This window comes from Dreissena polymorpha, chromosome 2 (assembly GCF_020536995.1).
Source record: "Dreissena polymorpha isolate Duluth1 chromosome 2, UMN_Dpol_1.0, whole genome shotgun sequence".
NCBI lineage: Eukaryota > Metazoa > Mollusca > Bivalvia > Myida > Dreissenidae > Dreissena > Dreissena polymorpha.
The window spans coordinates 135,491,587-135,514,472 of record NC_068356.1 but is presented as its reverse complement, the minus strand read 5'-3'; the positions used below and the strand labels follow the sequence as shown (position 1 = coordinate 135,514,472).

Genomic DNA, 22,886 nt, shown 5'->3' with positions numbered 1-22,886 from the left:
AATTCCCTGTTTGTTATTATTGTGTTTCACTATATTACATTTTTCATAAATATGATTTTTCAAACTTTGAAAAATATAGAAAGAATGTTGCAAAGAGGTTTGGAAATTTTGGGGCATTGAATATCCTTGTTTTAGAGTCAGCGGCTTCTTGTCTAGCCATGCTATGGGAATAACGTAATCTTTTACACCCCAGCAAACAAAGTTTGCAAGGGAGTATATAGTTGTCATTTTGTTGGTTGGTCGGCTGTGGGTTTGATCATCTCTCTCTGACTGCTCCAACATGTGGATCAAACTACTCATAAATTGTGTAAGTAATAGACTTGAAACTGGAGATGTGTCATAAAGAAAAAAGTGTATATGTGCAAGACCCAATTTTAACATGCGGTGATTCACCATTTTGGTAAAAAAAAATGCGAACATTAGTGTCTGTAACAAATCTAGTGGGTTGTACCTGTCATTTAATTTGGCAGTGTGCTGCTGATTTTGGAGGTCCAAAAAAGGAATTCTTCTCTCTTGTCCTGCAGTGCATTAAGGAAGAATACTTCGAGCCAGTGAGAGAATGATCAGATGACTATGAAGCTGTTGGCAGAATATTGGGTAAATTTATTAAATTAAGCTAATTTGACTGGGACAAAGTGCCATATAGTGGCCTGTACTTAGTGTTCCAAAGGCAAAGTCCAATCATTCAGGCTTTGAAAAATACATTATCCCAGTTGTACATACAGGGTTCTTGAACTCTGATATAGGGGCAAAAATTCCGCCCCAATTAAACCACAGTAAAATCATTTGTAGTTGACGGTCCCTTTAAGGTGTTTACAGCTTGTTATTTTTAGATGTCATAAAACCTTGTAACTTTTACTTTTAATAATATTTTATTGCATTTTTATGCCCTTGCCATGAAATTGCCCTGGGAGCAAGAGGAAATTCCGGTTAAGTGAGGATTCCCGTTTAGAGGTGAAATCAACTATTTTGCTTTCAGTTGGTCATTTACATAGTCTAATGTGAAAAACTATTCTTGGGTGAGGAGTTGATTTCCCAATGAGACATGTACAAAACTATATAAATATTTTGAGGTACATTTAACATTCCAGCTCTGAGCACTCTTAAAAACGGAAGATTACCTAGAATTATGTCAGCAGAGCTAGTGGAGAAAGTATTCAATCAAGTGCTGCCTGTAGACAAGTACATCCAGGACCTAAGAACAGGTCTTGACAGTCTTGGTCTTGTTCAGGTAAATATTGTTGAATGTTGCAAATAGAAGTTCTGATTAGAGCGGTTAAACCAATGTACAGCGGATGAACCAACAGTTATTACGGTATACAAAACATGCTTATTAGTCCCCTGCCTGTTTCCAGAGGGGACTATAGTGTCTGTCGATGTCAGTCTGTCTGTCCGTGTGTCTATCCGAGGTGGTTTCCGGATGATAACTTCACTTAGGGCTGATGGATTTGTTTGAAAGTTGGTCTGTAGGTAGCTTAGGGGAAGATCTGGTGTGGGATTGCATATGGGGTCAAAGGGTCAAATATCTAGGTCACTGTTACTAAAAATAGAAATTTGGTTTCAATTAACATACATTAAATTCACATTCTTCAACTATCGTGCATGCTGTAACTGTAAATGCACAAATAACATTGTAAATCTAGCAGATGCTGCCGTATAAACACAGCTTACCTTCAAGTAATGCAGGTAGGTGATGGTAGGGGACATGTATTGCGTGCAATACTAACTGTAAGCTTGTTTAAAGTTAATTGTATGGCCCTTAAAATAAGTATAGGTGGGTTGTTGTTTTTTTCTCCATTTTTATAAGCCCAATGTGTGGTTTTGCAGACTACCACTTAAATGTCTTAACCAAACCCATATACATGACAATACCATTTATTTTATAACCGAAATAATATATCTTCATTCATGACTTTGTTATGAACAAAACGAGTGCTTCAACATAATGGAATTGTGCATTTGACCAGCGAAGAAGGATGATATATGTATTATTACAAAACATGTAAAACAATTAAGTTCCCATTCAATTATTATATCCCCATAAACAAAGTTTAGGGGGGTATATAGGAGTGCACTTGTCTGTCAGTTGGGCCGTTTCATGGTTTCCACTCAATAACTTGAGTTTGGTTTGACCTGTTGATGAAACTAGGATAGTGCCTTGTATCAAGACTTTGCTCGGGATTGATTTTGGGGTCCATCACAGGGCTTTTTTTCACCACTTTGGGAACATGACTTATACCCTTGAAATTAGTAATTTAAGCATCTTTTGACCACAAATTGGGAAAATATTAGTAGTATTAAAAAATTATGAAAATGTTGGTAACTTATCATAAAATAGAACGACATGAGCTGAAACCAATCACTAAAATGGTGATTTCAACCTACCAGTCCTTTTCTGCACTGAAAAATTTCATTATTTTTGAATTTTTAAAACTGAGGCTATCCATTGGGATTTTTTTACTCGATTTGGGATATGTTTTGCCATTGGAAATATGACTAAATAGCGGCTATAAAATCAGCTGGAAAAAAGCCCTGCATCAGATTAAGGTCAAGGTCACCGTGGCTAACAATAGAAAAATGGTTTCCGATCAAAAATTTCTATTTCATATTAGATACCGTAATGAAACATGATTTAAAGGATGCTAATGACGAGACCTTGCCTCAGACTGCTTTTGGGGTCAAGGTCACTGTGACTTAAGTAAAGAGAGCTGATCCGTATCATGGTTTCCGCTCAATAACTTGAGTTTGGTTTGACCTGTTAACATGAAACTTGGTAGGATAAGCTTTTCTTTTTTTGTGAAGACAACATGCGGAATATTCTGTGTCAGTGTGGCATATGGGGGTATTCGTCTGGTTTGTGACAAAGCTCTAGTTGTACATTATTATCATGATGTACCAGTATAACTTTTTTTACCAATAGCATACAAAAGCATTTGGCCAATGTCCAGCATTTAAATATTGCAAATCATATCCATCAGTTGAGTTGCCTTCTTTCTTGTTTTACAAAATCTTTAACACAATAGAGGGCAAAGTTTTGAACCCATGTGACTAATATGACCAGAATATATAACTCTTGACATTATCAGATTCTGGGTCTACAAATTGAATGTAGTTAATTTCATGTATCTTAATATAACAAAGTCAAATCCATTCTTATGAGCACATTAATTTTATATTTTAAAACAATCACTCTATCGTGAGCGATTAAGGGATATTATGGCTATCTTGTTTTTGGAATGTGTATATCCATTAAAATCCTGTATAGTTGCAATAGAAATTGCAGTTTGAGTTTAAGTTTTTGAACAGCAAGATTTTGTTGAACCTTCGTTTTCAGCTTGTTCAAGAACTGCCAGCTGTTATTCACCTGTTCACACCTCAACAGTCGAATCCTTTAACGGTGAAGATGTTGACACACCTATTGAACCCACAGTTTAGTGCTGAAGGGTCAAACAGAAGACAGAGAGAGAATTCCACATACAAGTTGTTCATCAAATACATGCGTGAAGCTGCAAGTAAGTTCCATTCAGTGTTTATACATTCAATTGTGGTATGCATCCTTTTTGTATACACTAAAGTCTTAAATTGTGTCTAAATAGCTCCACTTTTCAAAGGAAAAGATTGTCAAACGCTATTCAGAGCTCCAGATAAGGGCCGTACAGCCGTAAAAACGCCTTTTTTCATGAAGATTTATGCATTAATTTTTATAAACTGGACGTACAATTACGACTTTAATATCCATTTACGCATTTACGAACAAAATCTGGCCGTACCGATTCATCTGCGTCAGCGCGGTGTGATTTGTTGGTCTCTAACCTAACGGCTTTTTTCGTTAATTTAAATTACCGAAAAGTTGTAGACTGGGTTCATATATTATTGTCTATTCTGTTGCGTGATTTCCTGTAACTTGTAAATCCGTCAAAAACAATATGTCTGCGCGCAATGGAATGCCGGCTTAACCGAAAGCGGTTCAGAACAACACTTTGTTGTCAAATAATGACTACATACGGTGTCGTCTAACCATCCTGACATTAAATCTGTAAACCCAGAAAAAGACATTGTCGCCCCGATATTAAACGATTTGATTGCATCGATGGCTTAAAACGTTAGAAAACACGATGGGAAACGGATGAGACAGTGAAATAAGTGTTCATTTACTTAGCTTACTAGTTGGCTTGTGTTTTCTTGTCAAGAAAAATAAAGAAATAGTATTAGTCATGAGTTTTAATGTGAAGTTGGGTTTGCATCATAATTCAGAATGGAAAACCTAATACAGTAACTGTTTAAGAACTACATATATTAATTATAATTGCTGCAAATGTTTCTGTAAAGTCAGTTATGCACCCTTCAATATCCAAGAACACGGGTAGTACAGTACTACCTGTATTTTTGGATATGGTAGTACAGGTACTAATTGATTTTAAGCGTTACTCCTTTTCTTTCTGTCAGTGGCAGTACCGTTACTAATTTCACAAATCCTTATCTGGAGCTCTGGCTATTGTCAATTGATCCTCTTGTCTGTGTTTGGTAATGTTTATATTTATCCCCCAATTGCACAGTAGCAGTCAAAAGATATTTTGTTCATCTTCACAAAGGCAGGGTCATGTATATTACCATAGTTAAAGATTTCAAATGTTCATAATGGTTATGTTTAATTTGAAAAAGGTCCATCTTTTAGAAACCAAGTAGTCTTGTCCAACGCATATTTTAGTACAAACTATGCTTGTCTTAAATGATATTGTCATCACCAGAGAGCATAATTTGGTACTTAGTATTTCAATCGCTATATTGCAGTTAAACACTCCAATTGCAAGCGAAATGACTACTTGTGTAATATATATTACACAGATCTTCTAACGATTATTTTGTTATTTTACTCTTGTTTGTGCATTTTATTTATAGTCTCAGTTGTGTACCACTATAAGCCTCCATATATACCCTCCTGTTAATTGTTCAGCAAGGTGTGTTTATTTGCTGGCAATACTTAAACTGCATTTTAAACTGGTGTGTGATGTTATTTGGCAGCCATATTATTTTCTGTGTAAACTATTCACTGGTTGACTTCCGGATTCATCAAACCTTGAACCTCCCCCAGTCTATACTGGGGGACATATTGTTTTTGCCCTGTCTGTTGGTGCAACAGTATATTTATGCATTATATGTCATACCTTTTAAACGAAAATTTTGCCCAAAACATTATAGAATAATTTCTGTAAAGCAAGCATTCAAATACTGTTAAAGCATGTTGGATGTTTTAAGTAAGTTAGCTTATTCCATTAAATTTTCAAGGTAAGTATTATTATGAAAATTTAAAATTTCATAAATCATTCCTAAAAAGTTTAACATTTACCAAATTATTTTAGTATTATGTATATCTTCAGGTGGAAGACGAGGTGCTGTAAATCTTGGGAGCATATTAAGGTTTGCCACTGGTACAGAGGAGGAACCTGCCTTGGGCTTTGCTCTTCAGCCTTCCATTCAATTTATGGAAAGTGCTAATTTCCTGCCCACTGCAAATACCTGCATAAACAGAATGAATTTATCATTGCCAGATGAAAGTAATCCACTACCACTGCAAGAGGAACTGTTCAATTTGTTTGATCTAGCATTTTGTAACACATTCTTTGGTTTAGAATAAAAAATGACATTCACATATAATTATACCCCCATTACCATTGGTAATAGAGGCTATATAGGAGTCACTCTGTCGGTCAGTCGGGCTGTCACAAAATTTCATCCAATCTTCACCAAACTTGGTCACAAGTTGTATCTAGATGATGTCTAGGTCAAGTTTGAATATGGGTCATGCCAGGTCAAAAACTAGGTCACGGGTCACTTACTGCGTTTTAAACCGAAAGTTTGTCCGGACCATAACCATGTCATTTATCATTAGATTTCAAAATCACTTGGTACATTTGTTCACCATCATAGGACGGTGTGTCATGCAATAGAAGGACGTCGATGTCTCCAAGGTCAAGGTTACACTTTGAATTCAAAGGTCAAGTCGGTCGGTCTGTCTGTCCCAAAAATTTCATCTGATCTTCACCAAACTTGGTCAGAAGTTGTATCTAGATGTTGTCAAGGTCAAGTTTGAATATGGGTCATGCCGGGTCAAAAACTAGGTCACAGGTCACTAACTGCGTTTTAAACTGAAAGTTTGTCTGGACCATAAGTTCATAACCATATCATTTATCATTAGATTTTAAAATGACTTGGTACATTTGTTCACCATAAGTGGACAGTGTGTCATGCAAAAGAATTAAGTCGATATCTCCGATTTCAAGGTCACTCTTGGAGTTCAAAATTCAAAAAAGGCCATAAATGAGCTTGTCCATGCCATAACTATGTCATTCATTGTAAGATTTGAAAATGACTCCCTACATTAATTTTGTTCACAGTCATTGGACGGCATGTCATGCAAAAGAATTCAAGAGTTCAAAGGTCAAAATGGCCATAAAAGACAATGGCATAATCATTCTTCCAAATCGCCATAAATTAGCTTCTCTTGTTTTGTGAAGACAGCGTGCAAAATATTCAATGTCACTGCAGCATTTTGGGGTATATGTCACGTCTGTGACAAAGCTCTAGTTGTGTATATGTATGTAGTAAAAAATGTTTTGAATGTAGTATGTGAGTTATATTGGTGTAATCAACATTTACTTTGTGAACCCTCAAGAGGCCAACCTTTTTTTGCAATCTTGAAACTTGGTCAGCACATTTGTCCCCATAACATTATTACCTCTCCTGAGCACTATAGCCCCTATGTAGAGCTTATGTGATAGTCCTTTGTTTTTTGTGCATATAGTCCTTTTTTTTTGTGCATCGTCAATATATGCCATGTGAACGCTAGAGTCTACATTTTTGTCCGATCTAAATGAAACTTGGTCAGATAATTAGTCCCAATGATATCTGGACTCGGTTTGAAATTGGGTCATTAAGATGTCAAACACTAGGTCAAAAAAGAAAAACCATGTGAACACTAGAGGTCAAATTTGATGCCTGATCTTCATGTAATTTTGTAATAATGTTTTTTTTAATGATAGGTTCATTGTTGGTTGAGCATGAAAATAAGCCTTTTTTCCATGAACATTTACAAATTTTACTGTATTGTAGTGTACACAATGTGTAAAGTATATCAATTCTTTAAATTTGCTTATTAGTATGTTGTTAATTATGTCTTATTTACATGCAATACATTTTGCTTGTTTACATTGTAAATGTGATGTTCATTTAAGTGTTGTCTGGGCTTGTTTCCTTCTTTTGCAGCAGCAAAGTATATTGACCCTTTTACCCAAGAAAAACTATGCTGTTTACCTTCAAATTTACTTTTAAAAACCATATTATCTCCTCAGTGGTAACTTTTCCTCATATTTAACATTTTGACCATTTCCCCAAATCAAAATCATAAAAATGACGTGTAATTTGGTTTTGTTCCTAATGGTATGTAACCCCATGTTTTTGTCATATTTTTGTGATATCTTTTTCATTGTTTAAAAGTTTTTTTTCACAAATTGTTACTTATGAGCTATTGTGACCTGTCTTTGTTGGTCGTCCTGTATCTTGTGTCAACCTATTTACTTAAACGACATCTCCTCCTTACCAGCTGGTCCAATATTAATTAAACTTGGCAAGAATGTTCCTTGCATGAAGCTCTTTTAAAGTTTTTCAAACAAAAGCATTCCATGAATAACTCTGGCTCTTGTTGCCATGGCAAGCGAAAGGAAAAACTTTAAAAAATCTCATCTGTTTTACCCCCACTACCATTGGTGGGGGGGGGGGGGGGCTATATAGGAATCACTTTGTCTGTCTGTCCCAAAACTTTGTCCGGACCATAACTTTGTCATTAATCGTAATATTTTAAAATGACTTGGTTAATTTGTGCACCATTATGGGACGGTGCATCATGCAAAAGAAGTATGTCAATATCTCCAAGTTCACGGACACACTTTGAGTTGGAAGGTCAATATGCCCATAGACGAGTTTTTCTGGGCCATAACTATGTCATTTGTTGTGAGATTTTTAAATCATCTGGCAGGTTTGTTCACCATCATTACACGGTGTGTGATGCGAAAAAATTCTGTCCATATCACCAAGGTCAAGGTCACATTTTCAGTTCAAAGGTCATATATGGCCATAAACTGACCTTGTCTGGGCCATAACTATGTCATTCCTTGTGAGATTTGTGAATGACTCAGTGCATTTGTTCACCATCATTGAACAGTATGTCAGGTGAAAGACCAACACCGATATCTCCAAGGTCAAGGTCACACTTGCATGATAATAAATTATTCTTTAAAATAAAATAAAATTAGTTTCTCTTACTTTGTGAAAACAACGGGTTAAATATTCAGTGTCAATGTTGCATGTAGGGGAATTAGTTAGTTCTTCTTGTCTGAGTTATTGTCCTTTAAAGATTCCTATGTTATTACATGTTGTTAAGCGCAAGTTCTCTGAGCCTTACACATGTTCCATTTTTCAGCCACTGTTGTAGGTGTATTGCCAAAATTAGAGACAAAGCACAATCAGGGAGCATAACCTTTGTGGTCTGTGACAGCGACTTGTACTTGTAATTGCTTAGCATGAATGGCAATCTTTTGAGACAAGACCATATGGTGCAGGTAAAGACGTAATTAATGAGCTAAAGGTATAGTTCTAGCAATAACATGTTGCCCGTGTCCGTTTGAATGACTTCATGTGATATTTCTTTTGTACAACTTTGTGAAAGTATGCACACAAGCTGCGTTCATGTAATTGAGAATCTTATTAAATGTTTAGTTATTTGAGGTTAGTCTGTGTTACTTCATTTAGAAGCAAAATGAAAATGCCCAAGGAAATTATAGACAGCCAGCATGAGATATGTAATTATCCCCCGCCAGAGGCGGAGGGATATTGTTTTGGCGTTGTCTGTCCGTCCGTTCGGAACACTTGTGTCCGGAGCAATATCTTGGAAGTGCTTTGGCGGATTTCATTAAAACTTGGTATGAGTATATATATGGATAAGACGATGATGCACGCCAAATGGCATTGTACACCATCTGTTAATAACGGAGTTATAGCCCTTTGTATCTTGAAAAAATGCTTTTTACTATAGGCACTTTTGTGTCCGGAGCCATATCTTGGAAGTGCTTTGGCGGATTTCATTGAAACTTGGTATGAGTATATATATGGATAAGACGATGATGCACGCCAAATGGCATTGCACAACATCTGTTAATAATGGAGTTATAGCCCTTTGTATCTTGAAAGAATGCTTTTTACTATAGGCACTTTTGTGTCCGGAGCCATCTCTTGGAAGTGCTTTGGCGGATTTCATTGAAACTTGGTATGAGTATATATATGGATAAGACGATGATGCACGCCAAATGGCATTGTACAACATCTGTTAATAATGGAGTAATGGCCCTTTGTATAGTAGTACGTCATCCGTCCGATTTGCACCCATCCTTGAACAAAATATATGTTGCGGGGGATATCAATTCTACGAATTTGCTTGTTCTTCTAGAATCTTGCTCGATTCCTGTATGTACAGTGGCAATAGTTTGTGCAGGTATGTTTGATTATGCTGTTTTCTTCATGTTCATACTGTGTGTTTGTATGTGAACACAGTACATGCTATGTAAGTAGTTCTATGTGTTATTGTTATGTTCTTGTAACTAGATATGAAAACAAAATGATAAGCTGCATGAAACTTTTATTTACAAATTCAAAATAATCTCAATTGACCAACTGTAAATACATAATAGAGTGATTGAAATAATGTATCATATTTCTTTATTTTTTATTGCATTAGTGTAGGTTTTTTGCTAAATTATTTATATACAGCAACTTTTCTTGAGCCAGTAAATATCATTGGGGATTATTTCTTAGTAATTTTATATTAAGTTTTATTTTTTCAAATAAATATAGAGATAGGAGATAACTTGGTTAACAATGGAGCCAAAGATTTTTAAATGAAAGTGCTTTATTACTGTTTGATTCCTATATTTTAGTTGTTTTCCATGTATGTTTTGTTTTATTTAAGAAAATTTGTTTTATTTGTAATTGAAAGTAAATAAAATAACCTGAGCAAAGTATGCTCATGAAACGCTTGTGTTGTTGCCTTAATTATGTCCAGCGTGTATGTAAACGTATTAGCTTCTGTCCACTCTAGATCTCAATGACACACTTTTGCCTCCATGGAACTTTGCTGGAACATATATCCCAATATCTCAGCTGAGTGTAAAACTTGGTCATGGGGGTCATAAACTAGGTCATTAGCTCAAATTGACTGGGTTATGTGGACGGGCTTGTTAACACTCTTGTACTCAACCTTGTTCCAAGCAAAGCTCATTTCAAATCCCTGCCATCATAAGCTATTTAACTTATGACAGCAGAATGGTTACTTTATCAACCGACATGTTAGTAATGTTTACTGTTTTGAGGAGTAATAAGTACATTAACTTATTATCCCCCGCCAGAGGCGGAGGGATATTGTTTTGGCGTTGTCCGTCCATCCTTCCTTCCGGCTGTCCGTCCGGCACTTTTGTGTCCAGAGCCATATCTTGGAAGTGCTTTGTTGGATTTCATTGAAACTTGGTATGAGTATATATATGGATAAGAGGATGATGCACGCCAAATGGCATTATACACCATCTGTTAATAACGGAGTTATGGCCCTTTGTATCTTGAAAAAATGCTTTTTACTATAGGCACTTTTGTGTCCGGAGCCATATCTTGGAAGTGCTTTGGTGGATTTCATTGTAACTTGGTATGAGTATATATATGGATAAGAGGATGATGCACGCCAAATGGCATTGTACACCATCTGTTAATAACGGAGTTATGCCCCTTGGTATCTTGAAAAAATGCTTTTTACTATAAGCTTAGAGCTTTATCTCCATTAACACATGAGCCAGAGCCATGAAACTTGCCATAGTTGTTATCCCCCGCCAAAGGTGGAGGGATATTGTTTTGGCGTTGTCCGTCCATCCATCCGTCCGTCCGGCACTTGTGTGTTCAGAGCCATATCTTGGAAGTGCTTTGACGGATTTCTTTGAAACTTGGTATGAGTATATATATAAATAAGAGGATGATGCAAGCCAAATGGCATTGTACACCATCTGTTAATAACAGAGTTATGGCCCTTTGTATCTTGAAAAAAGCTTTTTTCTGTGACAAAGCTCTTATTTGGTGGGGGATATCTATTCAACGAATTTGCTTGTTGCACTAAGAAGCAGCTGAACTCCGTTATATGATTGAAATGGTGTTGACAAAAATAACACCGTATTTCCTCATTCACATCAACCCTCTTGACCTACAGTAGTTCATAAACGAGGAAATGAATGTAACAAACCATAAATATGATTATTTTTGTTATGCTTGTTAGTCATCAAATGGTGCAACCTTGAGGTATACATTAGTGGCGAAAAGTAGGTCACATACATTGAAGTGTGCTGGGTAAATGTCAGTTCCGACGGACGAACAGGCATGTCTCTGGGGCGGAACAATTGAAACAATTGACTAGCGTAATATTCCGTATTATCACGTGGTCAGTTTAATGAAAACTAGCCAATAAAAACGCTTAAAGGTATATTACACATGTTTATTATAAAACTATTCGTAATGGCTGTATAATATGGGGAAGCAAGGTATAGCATGTGATAAAAATAATGTGCAGGCGGAGTATGCTGAATTTGCACCTCTGTCATCATAAAATTGCTCATTCTCAATTAATATTGAAAATGAAAATGTTACGTTGATAGCGCAAATGAAGGAAGTGCATTTGTATCTTGAAGTATAGATTTTAATACACTATAATAACCATAATTAAGTACAAAATATTATAAAAATGAATACTTGCGTTTTAGTAGATTTAATTAAGTCAATTTACATATCGGGGACTAAATAAATTGCTTTGATAATTGAAACGTATGTTGGTATAGATGTCACGAAAACACTTTCTGCAAAGGTTAAACGTCTATGAACAGGCCCCTTAAACTTCGCTTGGAAATCATAAAGCAGCTTGTAAAAATCTAGCAATCAATTGTGTTGTCATTCACTTAATATCTGTTTAGCTGTCAAAAAGATGTCTATGCCGTGATTGTTTGACCTCCAGTTTTGAGGACATAGCTCGTGGAGCCGTCGCATCCGGTTTTCTTCAACACTTATTTGAAGAGATGATAATACTGGCCTGTTGTCCAGGGACTCCATATCCTCATCAGACGAAGATTCTGTACGAGTGTTTGGAAGAATATCATCAACATGTGCTGATGGGTTGTCCATCATACCGGCCGTGTAAAGCCGCATTGGTGTTGAGTTCACTGTTCGTATTCGATGGTGATTCCATGCACCTTGCCAGGTGTTTAACCTTTCATTTATCTTTGAAATAAATACGTAATGAAGTGCAAACAAGTCTATTTCATTTAAAATGTCAAGCCGGCCATTGTCTTCTAAAAAGTAAAATAAGTCATAAAAATAACTCAAGACTCCGTCATACACGTCCCTCCACAATCGTTCAATACGTTGATTGTGTGTACTTTTACCAGTGAGCATACTTCCACGTCCTGTCCCGCGAGCATTTATCATGAAGTCGGCAACCTTCATATTTTCACGGCCTTGATCTGATCTGACCCGGTCAGGAACTCCAAATTTCGAAACACCATCTCTGAAGCAATGCAAAACCGTCTCCGCTTTGTTGTTGTCCGTGCATCTAAGATATGTAACTAAACGACTGAAACCATCAATGCCGCCTATTATAACAAAATGCCATCGAATTAATTTATGGTTGCTGTCAATGTGCCATAAACAATTTGGAGCTGAAACGTTGTAAATGCGACGTCGTAATCGCCTTCTTTTTCGTGCACGAATTCCATCTTCGTCTAGGTGTTTCAGACACTGACGAAGCCTGAAACGTTGAACCTGTATAAGAAATAATACTTTATGTTGGTTTTATGCAAAAATGAATATGCTTTAATTTACTTCTACATTTAGCCAAGTGCCTTATAAACAATAGAATTTTCTATGAAAAAAATCTAACAAAATTCTTATTTTTAATAGATTAAAGCGATAGCCGTTTCAGGTATGATTGTTTGGCACAAATCAAACTGTACTCTAAAACTAGTCTTAACAATTTAGTTAGTTTTCAATTGTTTGACAATACTTTATTGGAATCTGCACGGACAAATGTATCTGTTTATTTATAGACTGTCTACTAAAATCAATCAACAATGTACCGTATACGCCTTCAATTATAAAAAGATCTAGTTATGCATAGTAAAATCATGGTACCTTAATTCCTTTTTGAAGTAAAACTTTTCGCAGCATTTCTTCTCCACACCTAGGAAATTCAGTGATGGTCGTGGCAACAACAATGTTTAGTTCTTCTTCATCAATTTCTGTAAATGCGAGCTTTGACAAGCCAAATTGACCCATCTTCCGGAATAAGGTACTTTCAGAAACCCCAAGTGCAATACTAGTGTCCTTCACTGAATATCCGGCTTCGAACAATGTTTCAATCATGATACTTGAAATTTCAAAACGTATATTCCGACACCGTGTACTATCATTATTATGTGCCCACGGATTACTCCGGTAACAAACACATTCAACACGCAATTTCATGATAGTTGTTTTGTCATTTACACCCAAGCAATTAAAGTCGTACAGTGACATAAGTGATATGATGTCCGGTGTTATCTTCTCCTGTCTGAAGCGCCGTATCACTCCTTCTTCCACTCCAAGTCGCTCAAGTATCAAATCCATATCCATTGTTGTAAAATGATGCAGTACAAATTGTCTTCCGTGTGTAATAAAAGCTTCGTATATAAAATGTTATCGTTAATGATTTTTAACGTATTTTTCAAATTTTATCTGCATAAAAAGACGATATGTGTTTATATAATTACGATTTATGTTTATATAAAGGTCTTTTGCCTTTATATAAAGAAGTAATGCCTTTATATTATGGAAGTTTATTATATCTTTATATATTAATGCTTTATCTGTGTATATTCAAATTATGTATTTATATATTGTGATTATGCATATATATAAAGGTTACAGGCATTCATATAAAGATCTTTTGCCTTCATATAAAGAAGGAATGCCTTTATATAATGGAAGATTATTATATTTTTATATATTAATGCTTTATCTGTATATATTCAAATTATGTATTTATATATTGTGATTATGCATATATATAATGGTTTCAGGCATTCATATAAAGATATTTTGCCTTCATATAAAGAAGAAATACCTTTATATAATGGAAGATTATCTGTCTATAATACATTAATATCTGTATAATTTTACATTTTATCTATATATAAGAAAATTATATCTTTATATATTAAAGTTTTATCTGTATATATTCAAATTATGTATTTATATATTGTGATTATGCATATATATAATGGTTACAGGCATTCATGCAGAGTCAGATTGACGTAATATCACAAGTTTTGGTATTATAAGACAGTCAAGGCGTTCCATAATTATTACTTGGAGACATTTCTTTATAAGACACATAAGATAGTAATCACATGTAATACTTTGGGACCTAAACCATGTATAAACTTGATTTAACAACTTACTAAATAATCTGGCTGCTGCACTATACCCAAAAGGCAGGCAAACAAATGCATATAAAACTCCATTTCATATAAATTTGAAAAACTTTGATAGTATGGATGAAAAGGAACAGAAAAATATGCATCTTGTAAATCCACAGATCAAAAGAAATCATTTTCTTGAATTAATTCAAGCACTATCTTAAAATGCTCTTGTTTAAAATGTTCATAATGAACAAAATTATTTAACTTTTTGAGGTTTATAATCAGTCTAAATTTTCCATTAGATTTTTTTACCACAAATATATTTGATATAAACTGGCATTGCTCCCACTCAGAATGGACAATAGCTCCTTTATAGCTCACCTGAGCACAATGTGCTCATGGTGAGCTTTTGGGGTCGCCTTTTGTCCGTCCTCCATAGTGCGGTGTACGTCATGCGGTGTCAACATTTGCCTTGTTAACACACTATAGGCAACATTTATTTCCAATCTTCATATAATGTGGTCGGAAGATTGGTCTCAATGATATCTTGGATGAGTTCGAAAATGGTTATTTTTGCTTGAAAAACATGGCTTCCAAGGGTCGGGGCATTTTTCCTTACATGTATATGGCTATAGTAAAATCTTTTTAATACTGTAGAGGCCACATTTATTGTCCAATCATCATGAAACTTTATCAGAAGATTCATCCCAATAATATCTTGGACGAGTTCAAAAATGATGCCGGTTGGTTGCAAAAACATGGCCGCCAGGGGGCGGGGCATTTTTGTTGATATGGCTATAGTAAAACCTTGTTAACACTCAAGAGGCCACATTTATTTTCCCATCTTTATGAAACTTTGTCAGAAGATTTTTCCCTATGATATCTTGGATGAGTTCAAAAATGGTTTTGGTTGCTTTAAAAACATGGCCACCAGGGGGCGGGGCATTTTTCCTTATATATCTATCTATGGCTATATTAAAATCTTGTTAAGACTCTTGAGACAACATTTATTGTCCAATCATCATTAAACTTGGTCAGAAGATTCATCCCTATAATATCTTGGACAAGATCAAAAATGATCCTGGATGGTTGAAAAACATGGCCGCCAGGGGGCGGGCCATTTTTCCTAATATGGCTATAGTAAAACCATGTTAACTCTCTAGAAGCCACATTTATTTCCAATCTTAATGATATTTGGTCAGAAGATTGGTCTCAATGATATCTTGGTTGAGTTCGAAAATGATAACGTTTGCTTGAAAAACATGGCTGCCAAGGGGCGGGGCATTTTTCCTTATATGGCTATAGTAAAATCTTGTTAACACTCTAGAGGCCACATTTATTGTCCGATCTGAATGAAACTTGGTCACAAGATTTATCCCAATAATATCTTTGATGAGTTCAATAATGATGCTGGTTGGTGTAAAAACATGGCCGCCAGGGGGCGGGGCATTTTTCCTTATATGGCTATAGTAAAACCTTGTTTAAACGCTCTAGAGGTCACATTTATTTTCCGATCTTTATGAAACTTGGTCAGAAGATTTGTCCCAATGATATCTTGGATGAGTTTGAAAATGGTTTTGGTTGCTTTCAAAACATTGCCACCAGGGGACGGGGCATTTTTACTAATATGGATATTAATTGCTTTAGTTAAACCTTATTAAAATGCTAGAGGCCACATTAAATGTCTGATCATCATGAAACTTGGCTAGACAATGTGTCCCTTTGATATCTCAGACAAGTTCGAACATTGTTCCAGTTGCTTGAAAAACATGGCCACATTAAAAAATGGGTACGAAAGTTCAGTTTTGTTCTGGACCCGTTCGTACCAATAGTTAAAAAACGGAATATACAAAGTTTTTAAAATGGTTTCAAAACACAAATACCCTTGTATGTATGTAACTGTAGCTGATGTCTGGTTTGTTAAGTCACACCCACAACCTTGATTGTATTCTTTCTTGTAAATTCATGATAATATTTTCAAAGAAAATGACACTGATATAATTCTTGTTTTAAAGTGATACTATGCTTGTTTTAAAGTATATATGTATGTTCTGGTGCTGTCGTGTCTGGTTTGTTAAGTCACACCCACAACCTTGATTGTATTCTTTATTGTAAAGCCATGATAATATTTTATAAGAAAATACCCTCTTGTGTTCATGCTTTTAGAAAGTGGTATCACAGAGTACAAACTCCATATCATTGCAATGCACCCCAAACCTTTAATGCCAGGGTTTATACAAGCCCGATTAACTAGTTTGAATGTATATGCAAATACTAATAAACACACAACTTTCCATTATAATTCCTATTCAACCAAACCCTTTCATTCAAAAGCAGTTTTTATTTGAAATTATAAGTGTATATGTTGTGTTATAACCATATAAGGTAATTCACACAAAATTTTTGAGTCAATTAAATTGCATTAATATATATATGGCCGAAAGTCTTGTCAAATGGAAAATGCAGAGGGATTTAGTCAGAAATACATCATAATAATAGAGCTGTAACGATTTGGTTCAATGCATCGAAAAACTGGTTCAACACCGCCGATTCGATTTTGATACCAATACGGCCAATTTCGATTCGATTTACTGTAATCCGGATTGATCCGCATTTTAAACCTTATTTTCCAAATATGTCGTCTAAACTTTCTTGTCATTTGTAATACATCTTGTGATTGGTCAATATCCAATATGGCATCCAATGAACGAATGAATAACTTGCTGAGCATTACATCAGCCGGTATAGTAAAATGGCCTTTTCAACTGCGCTGAATGACGCACTGTCAAAATTAAAATCAAAAGTATGGGGACATTTCTGGTTTCGCAAAGGTTCTGATGCAAGGGCAACTGTCAAAACGTGTTTTGTTGACATAAGTTACCCTAAATCTGGAACCAATAGAATAGTTTGCAAAATAATTAGCAGCAAATAGTTTCATTTGAATCGAATCGAAAATAATTGAATCGTACCATTTAATATCGAAATCGAATCAAATGGAATGATGGGTGAATCGTTACAGCTCTACATATTAACATATCATTATGCTAAAAAAATTAACATGAAAAAAAATTATTGTGACCATTTGTCAGTATATATTTGACATGCACAAAAATATTAAATGCTTCTCCGACAAATATTTTGCAACCTTTATCTGAATATCACATGTTAGGGCGAAGTACAATTGTTTTGATAATCGATCCAATGTTCTCAAAATGTGAAAACCGATAGATAAAGTCAGATACTAGTTCAATTATCTTACATTCACTTCACCTTATGATATGCATTATCTCATGTACTAAAATCACCTGATATGAATACACCTAGACAGGTAAAATGTTAGAACATCCATAGTACAGTATGGGGTATTGTCCTCATTTATCTTGAAAATATCTTTGGTCAGATTGTTGACTTTATATAACTGTCAAAAAACTATAAGATAACTAAAATATAGGTTTGTATTTATCAGCCAATTAAGTTACAAACAAAATATTAAACAGCCTTTGTACTGAGATTTTTGCATACTCTGATTTAAAGTGTGTATGCAGGGTTTGCACTAATATTACATAAGTGTCCAAGATAATTATTTGGGAAACAGGGTTTTCACCCATTGATTTAAAAAAATAGGGTGATTTCATTCTTGAAATAGGGTGAAATGAGTTGTAAAAGTGCATACCTTAAAATCATTGCTGCTTTACTTCTGTTGAAGCTGCACACTTGTATTCATTCAATAAAACTGTAAACTATCATAATTAAATGATTTGGCACTTATTGGCTCTTGCTTTCTTGGTTCGAAAAAGTTTACAATCGACTGATATTTTGGCGCAAAAATCTGGGACTTCTTCGACCTTAGTACAGACACTTCACAAATACATGCACAATGAGTGATGGATTAAGTCAGATTGAAAATGCATGTCTGTCGTTGTAAATAACTTTATGAAACACTTTATTTAACTATGAAATCTAGTCTGCAGAGCGTTTGTGTAACTTTTTCTGTTTTCCTGCTCCGTCAACCAGGCACTTGCTGAAAGAAAGCGTCACCGCATTACGATAATAATTCCAAAGAGAAAATACCAAACATGAGCAAAGCATTTTCGATCGAAGCTATTGTAACATACGCATGAAATTTGACGAATTTGCGTAAAAGTCAAATTGGTTGCGTTTTCAATACGCATAATACTGCAAAATAATTTATTTTCGCCAGCATGAAATTTTGTCATTTTTATAAAAATAAAGTTTTCGTCAGCAGTTAAATTCGTCAATTTCTGACTTTAAAAAAAATGCTTCAGTTAATTTCCGATTTGTTTGTCCGAAATATATCGCGGTTGCGAAAAATCGTAGTGGGGAAAGAGGGAGGACACTTAAGAGTCACTTGCAGGAGGTGGGGCCTGTTTGACACATGTCAATATACTAGTCTTTTGTTATCAGATGATCAGTAATTTGCCCCCATTAGTGTATCAATATTATGATTAGCGGATTAGTGGGACCGAATAACCGTTAACGAGTGTTTGAAACCCGGGATTGAAACAGTGAAGCCAGTTGCCAATTGGTCTTATTCATTTATTATCATGGTCAAACTAATAACAATCTTACTTTTATCGGCGCAAATTAGAGAAGGTGTGAAGATTATTGGTTAAAATTAGTGTTAGCAAACTATTTGGTCAGTTTTAAATAAAGTTTCAAGAGTTTTGCATCGTAAATATTGATCACTTTAAGTACAATAATTTAAGTGTAAAATTAACAGTGCATTATGGGACAGCGGTTTCATAGGGCAAAGTTCAGATTTAATTGTAACAACCAATAGACGAGTGAGTTTGAATTAGATTGAATGCAATAGGATACAAAGCAATGTTTTATTGCATCATACTCAGTCTTTCGAAACACGTGCTTTCCAGTTATTTCCTGAAAATCGCGCGAAAATAAAAGTGAATTTCTGAAAATAATTTCCCTACGTTTGGATGAAGACATGCTATTTTCACATCTGTATTGTAGTTAAACGCAAACGACCAAACACATATCAATATGTTCTGTATTTATTTGTAATCAATGCGGAAATGTATATCAGTCAGGACTGTTGATCACACATCATCATCTTTTAATTTCGTTTATTGTCTTTGATCCGGATCCTCTGCGTGAAGGCTTTATAATCTGCAGCAACACTGAAAAACACAATTAATACTCACAATGGGTAATAAAGTTGTTAACAATGAGCGCTAAGCATTACTATTCTACCTAAACGAAGTCAACAAAGTCGATACAACTGTACTGCACTTGCGTTTTACAGCTATGTCACGTGTCAGTTTAGTACATGGTGTACCTACACCCCTTTGTGTCAAAACTGGATTTATCTTGATAACGCAACAGACGGAGTATGTATGCGTGGATTACGTTGGATTTAAGTGCCTCATGCCTTTGGTAATTCAGTCTTAAATTTTTTCAAATATGAGTCATTATTGTTCGTTAGGATGTTGAATTCGTCAATCGGTCGACTGATGATATACACGAAAATTTATATTAATGCCTGACAATTAATAATGGTATCACAGTACATATAATACCGCGTACTAGAATTGCTGGACTTGATAAGTACATGACATAAAATATCAGATGGGTTTTATTTCGCCACAATTTTACAATAAATTGCTGAGAAGTGGTTGAAAACAACACTGGTGTACTCAAGTACTAGAAAATTAATGATTTGTTAATAGGGGGCAATAAGGGATAAGCGATGGTAAATTTAGGCAAGACAGGATTTGAATGTCAAAATTTATTGTTGACTTTTAGAATGTATGTCGTTTTGTACAAATGATGGGGACACATTATCTCATATTTTGATGCTGGGACAAATATCCAAAAGGGGGGACTGTCCTGCCAAGATCGGGTGGTCTGGCATGTATGTTGGAACCATATAGCACACAGCTTTGATATTTGGTATATGACATCCGATTGTAGAATTTGACAAACTTTGTTGAATCCATGCGCATGTGTTCAAATTTTGCCTTGCTCTATATATATATAGTTACCCAGGTGAGCAATCTTGTTAAAGCAGTTTTCACAAAAAGCTTTGTATATTTCAGATTGCATTGTATTATTAGAGTTAAACTGGAATGTTGTGTTTAAATAATTAAATAGAGAAAAGAAACAATAAAATGGTTGTGTGGAAGAATCAGATGTGGGACTATCATTATGGTTGTGTGGAAGAATCAGATGTGGGACTATCATTTATAATATAACCTGTATGGGTCTGTGTAACTATCAGGTTTGCAGTAATCTTATTTTCAGCTACAAATCTTATTCACTGCAGAATGTAATCTAAATGTCATGTGAGCAAATAAGTCTGAGCCAATAGTCGCTTGACAGTTTACAATGTTAAACTGTTTACTTGTATCAGGCCGATGAATGGCATATGGAGCTTTACTTAATTTGTGTTTGGATCGAAGACTTTGTTGCTTGACTTATAAAACAAAATTGAAAGAGTTTTTCTTTAAAATAAATTGTGTTTAACAGCCATACTCTGACGTTACATTTCAATTTAATTTAAGTTTGCTGAAATCTTATCATTAAACATGGCAACATTTCCTGTGTCTTCTGGTGCTGAAGAACATGTTGTGGATAAAGAATATTGTTGTTCAATCTGCGAAGAGCATAATACAGAGATAAATGCGACTTTTTACTGTAAAAAATGCAATAAATTTTTCTGTGGACAATGTATTCACTCTCATAGTAAGCATGGTCTGTGGTTCAATAAACAATCTCCTTATGGAAAGGATAAAATAATGAAGTGGCCACTTTCTAAGAAAATGGAGAATTATCTTTTAACATGTGATATTCACAAAGATGAACAATTAACAAAGTTCTGCAAGGACCACAGTCGGCTATGCTGCTATACATGTGTTGTCCTTGATCACAGGTATTTCAAATACATATTACCATCTACCATTATTGTGTATATTTCAGTGCCATAATAATTGTACCGCATTAAGTTATAGTGATTATATTTATAATAAAAATAATGCTGTGGAATATGACTTTTGTAGGTAATTGCTACGTAGAGACGTTTTCTTTCTGTATCTTACTTTGGCTGCTGAAAAACGCTCTCTTTCTTTGTGTTTTGCATGTGCAAAGTAGCATACACATAGGGGATGCAGCGTTGCATTTTGCATTTGGTAACTTTGTAGAAATCACCATAGTATAATTTAATGACCACTCAAGTTATGAGGCCAGGTCAGGAATGGAACCCACAATACAGGGACAAGCACGCAATATATTGATTGATGTGTGTATCTGCTCAACAATATAATGATCTATAAAAGCCTCGCTCTCATTAGTTGGTTTGAAATGCTGCATCCTTAATTAAAAGTATCATGTTGGCCAATGCTGAACTAGATTTCATTAGATTGGGTCCTCTGTCAGGACATTTCTTTAATGTTTTATTGGCTGTTGAAAGGTCAACAAAGATCATATTAACCTGTCAAGCATACTTGATTTTTGCAAAAAGACTTTCCAAAACAATTAGACCCTTGGCCCAACAACCTGTCAAAACTTGTTTGACCTATGTATATCTTGATATTCATGTTACCTCAAGCATCTATTCTTATAAAAAATGAATTTTAGCTGTTTGTAAACACATTTACGTAAAATAATACATGATGTAATGTATTGAAGTAATATATAACTATAGAATTAATTTAAATTCATACCAATTAATCTACAAAGACTAGTGCTGCAACAATATACCTGTATAATGGTATATATCGCAATACGCAATCCGCATATTGTTTTGCACACATGTAGAACGTTGCATGGGAAGTTTGGGTGTATTTTGTGTTGTATAAAAACGGGAACATCACGTCAGGCGATTTATGCGTGTTCAGTGGGAAAAAGACCACCCGATATGACGTTATTTTTATCGCATCTTTAAATAGTATCAAATGCAAAAATGTATTTCATACCAAGAAAATTGGCGAATGTTTGTGTTTCGTGTTATTCTTGAACACTCTATAGTAAATATTTACCAGAATTTGCTTTAAAACTGGAATATACGGGATAATCGGGTAATTGGCGAGTTATAATTCTGGTACAAGTTAGCAATATATTGCGATATATTGCAATACAGGTTTTTGAACTGACAATATATTGCAATACGCTTTTTGGCATATTGTTGCAGCACTGACAAAGACTATGATCTTACTGGATAAATGGTAAAAAAGGAAAGTTAATGTTTTTTATATGTTTATGTTATATGTTTATGTGGCATCGATAAGCTTTTCGTCATATGTTGTACACTTGTATGGCTAAAGTTGCAAGTTTTGTGTTAACACACCAACCTCTATGACTACTTGTGCCTTCGTTTCATAA

At 34.9% G+C, this 22,886-nt stretch overlaps 3 protein-coding genes across 12 annotated transcripts in view; 2 read left to right on the top strand and 1 right to left on the bottom strand.

Annotated features, from left to right (window-relative positions):
- Positions 1–1,125: 1,125 nt before the first annotated feature.
- On the top strand, positions 1,126–6,010 carry LOC127869112 (uncharacterized). The gene is made up of 3 exons (XM_052411451.1): positions 1,126–1,231; positions 3,335–3,512; positions 5,379–6,010. Exons 1-3 carry the CDS (start codon positions 1,130–1,132, stop codon positions 5,633–5,635), a joined length of 537 nt encoding a protein of 178 aa, XP_052267411.1. The 5' UTR covers positions 1,126–1,129; the 3' UTR covers positions 5,636–6,010.
- A 5,181-nt stretch (positions 6,011–11,191) lies between these two features.
- LOC127870097 (uncharacterized) lies at positions 11,192–13,743 on the bottom strand. The gene is made up of 2 exons (XM_052412756.1): positions 13,264–13,743; positions 11,192–12,894 (listed from the first exon to the last, which is right to left on the bottom strand). The coding sequence occupies exons 1-2, from the start codon at positions 13,741–13,743 to the stop codon at positions 12,028–12,030; spliced, it is 1,347 nt and encodes a 448-aa protein (XP_052268716.1). The 3' UTR covers positions 11,192–12,027.
- A 7,004-nt stretch (positions 13,744–20,747) lies between these two features.
- Positions 20,748–22,886, top strand: part of LOC127869101 (uncharacterized) — a 68,207-nt gene continuing 66,068 nt past the window's right edge. For all 10 annotated transcript variants that reach the window (XM_052411422.1, XM_052411421.1, XM_052411419.1 and 7 more), the window contains exon 1: positions 20,748–21,438. In XM_052411422.1, coding sequence (XP_052267382.1) covers positions 21,095–21,438 — 344 coding nt within the window. In that variant the 5' untranslated portion in view covers positions 20,748–21,094. The remainder of the gene's footprint in view (positions 21,439–22,886) is intronic.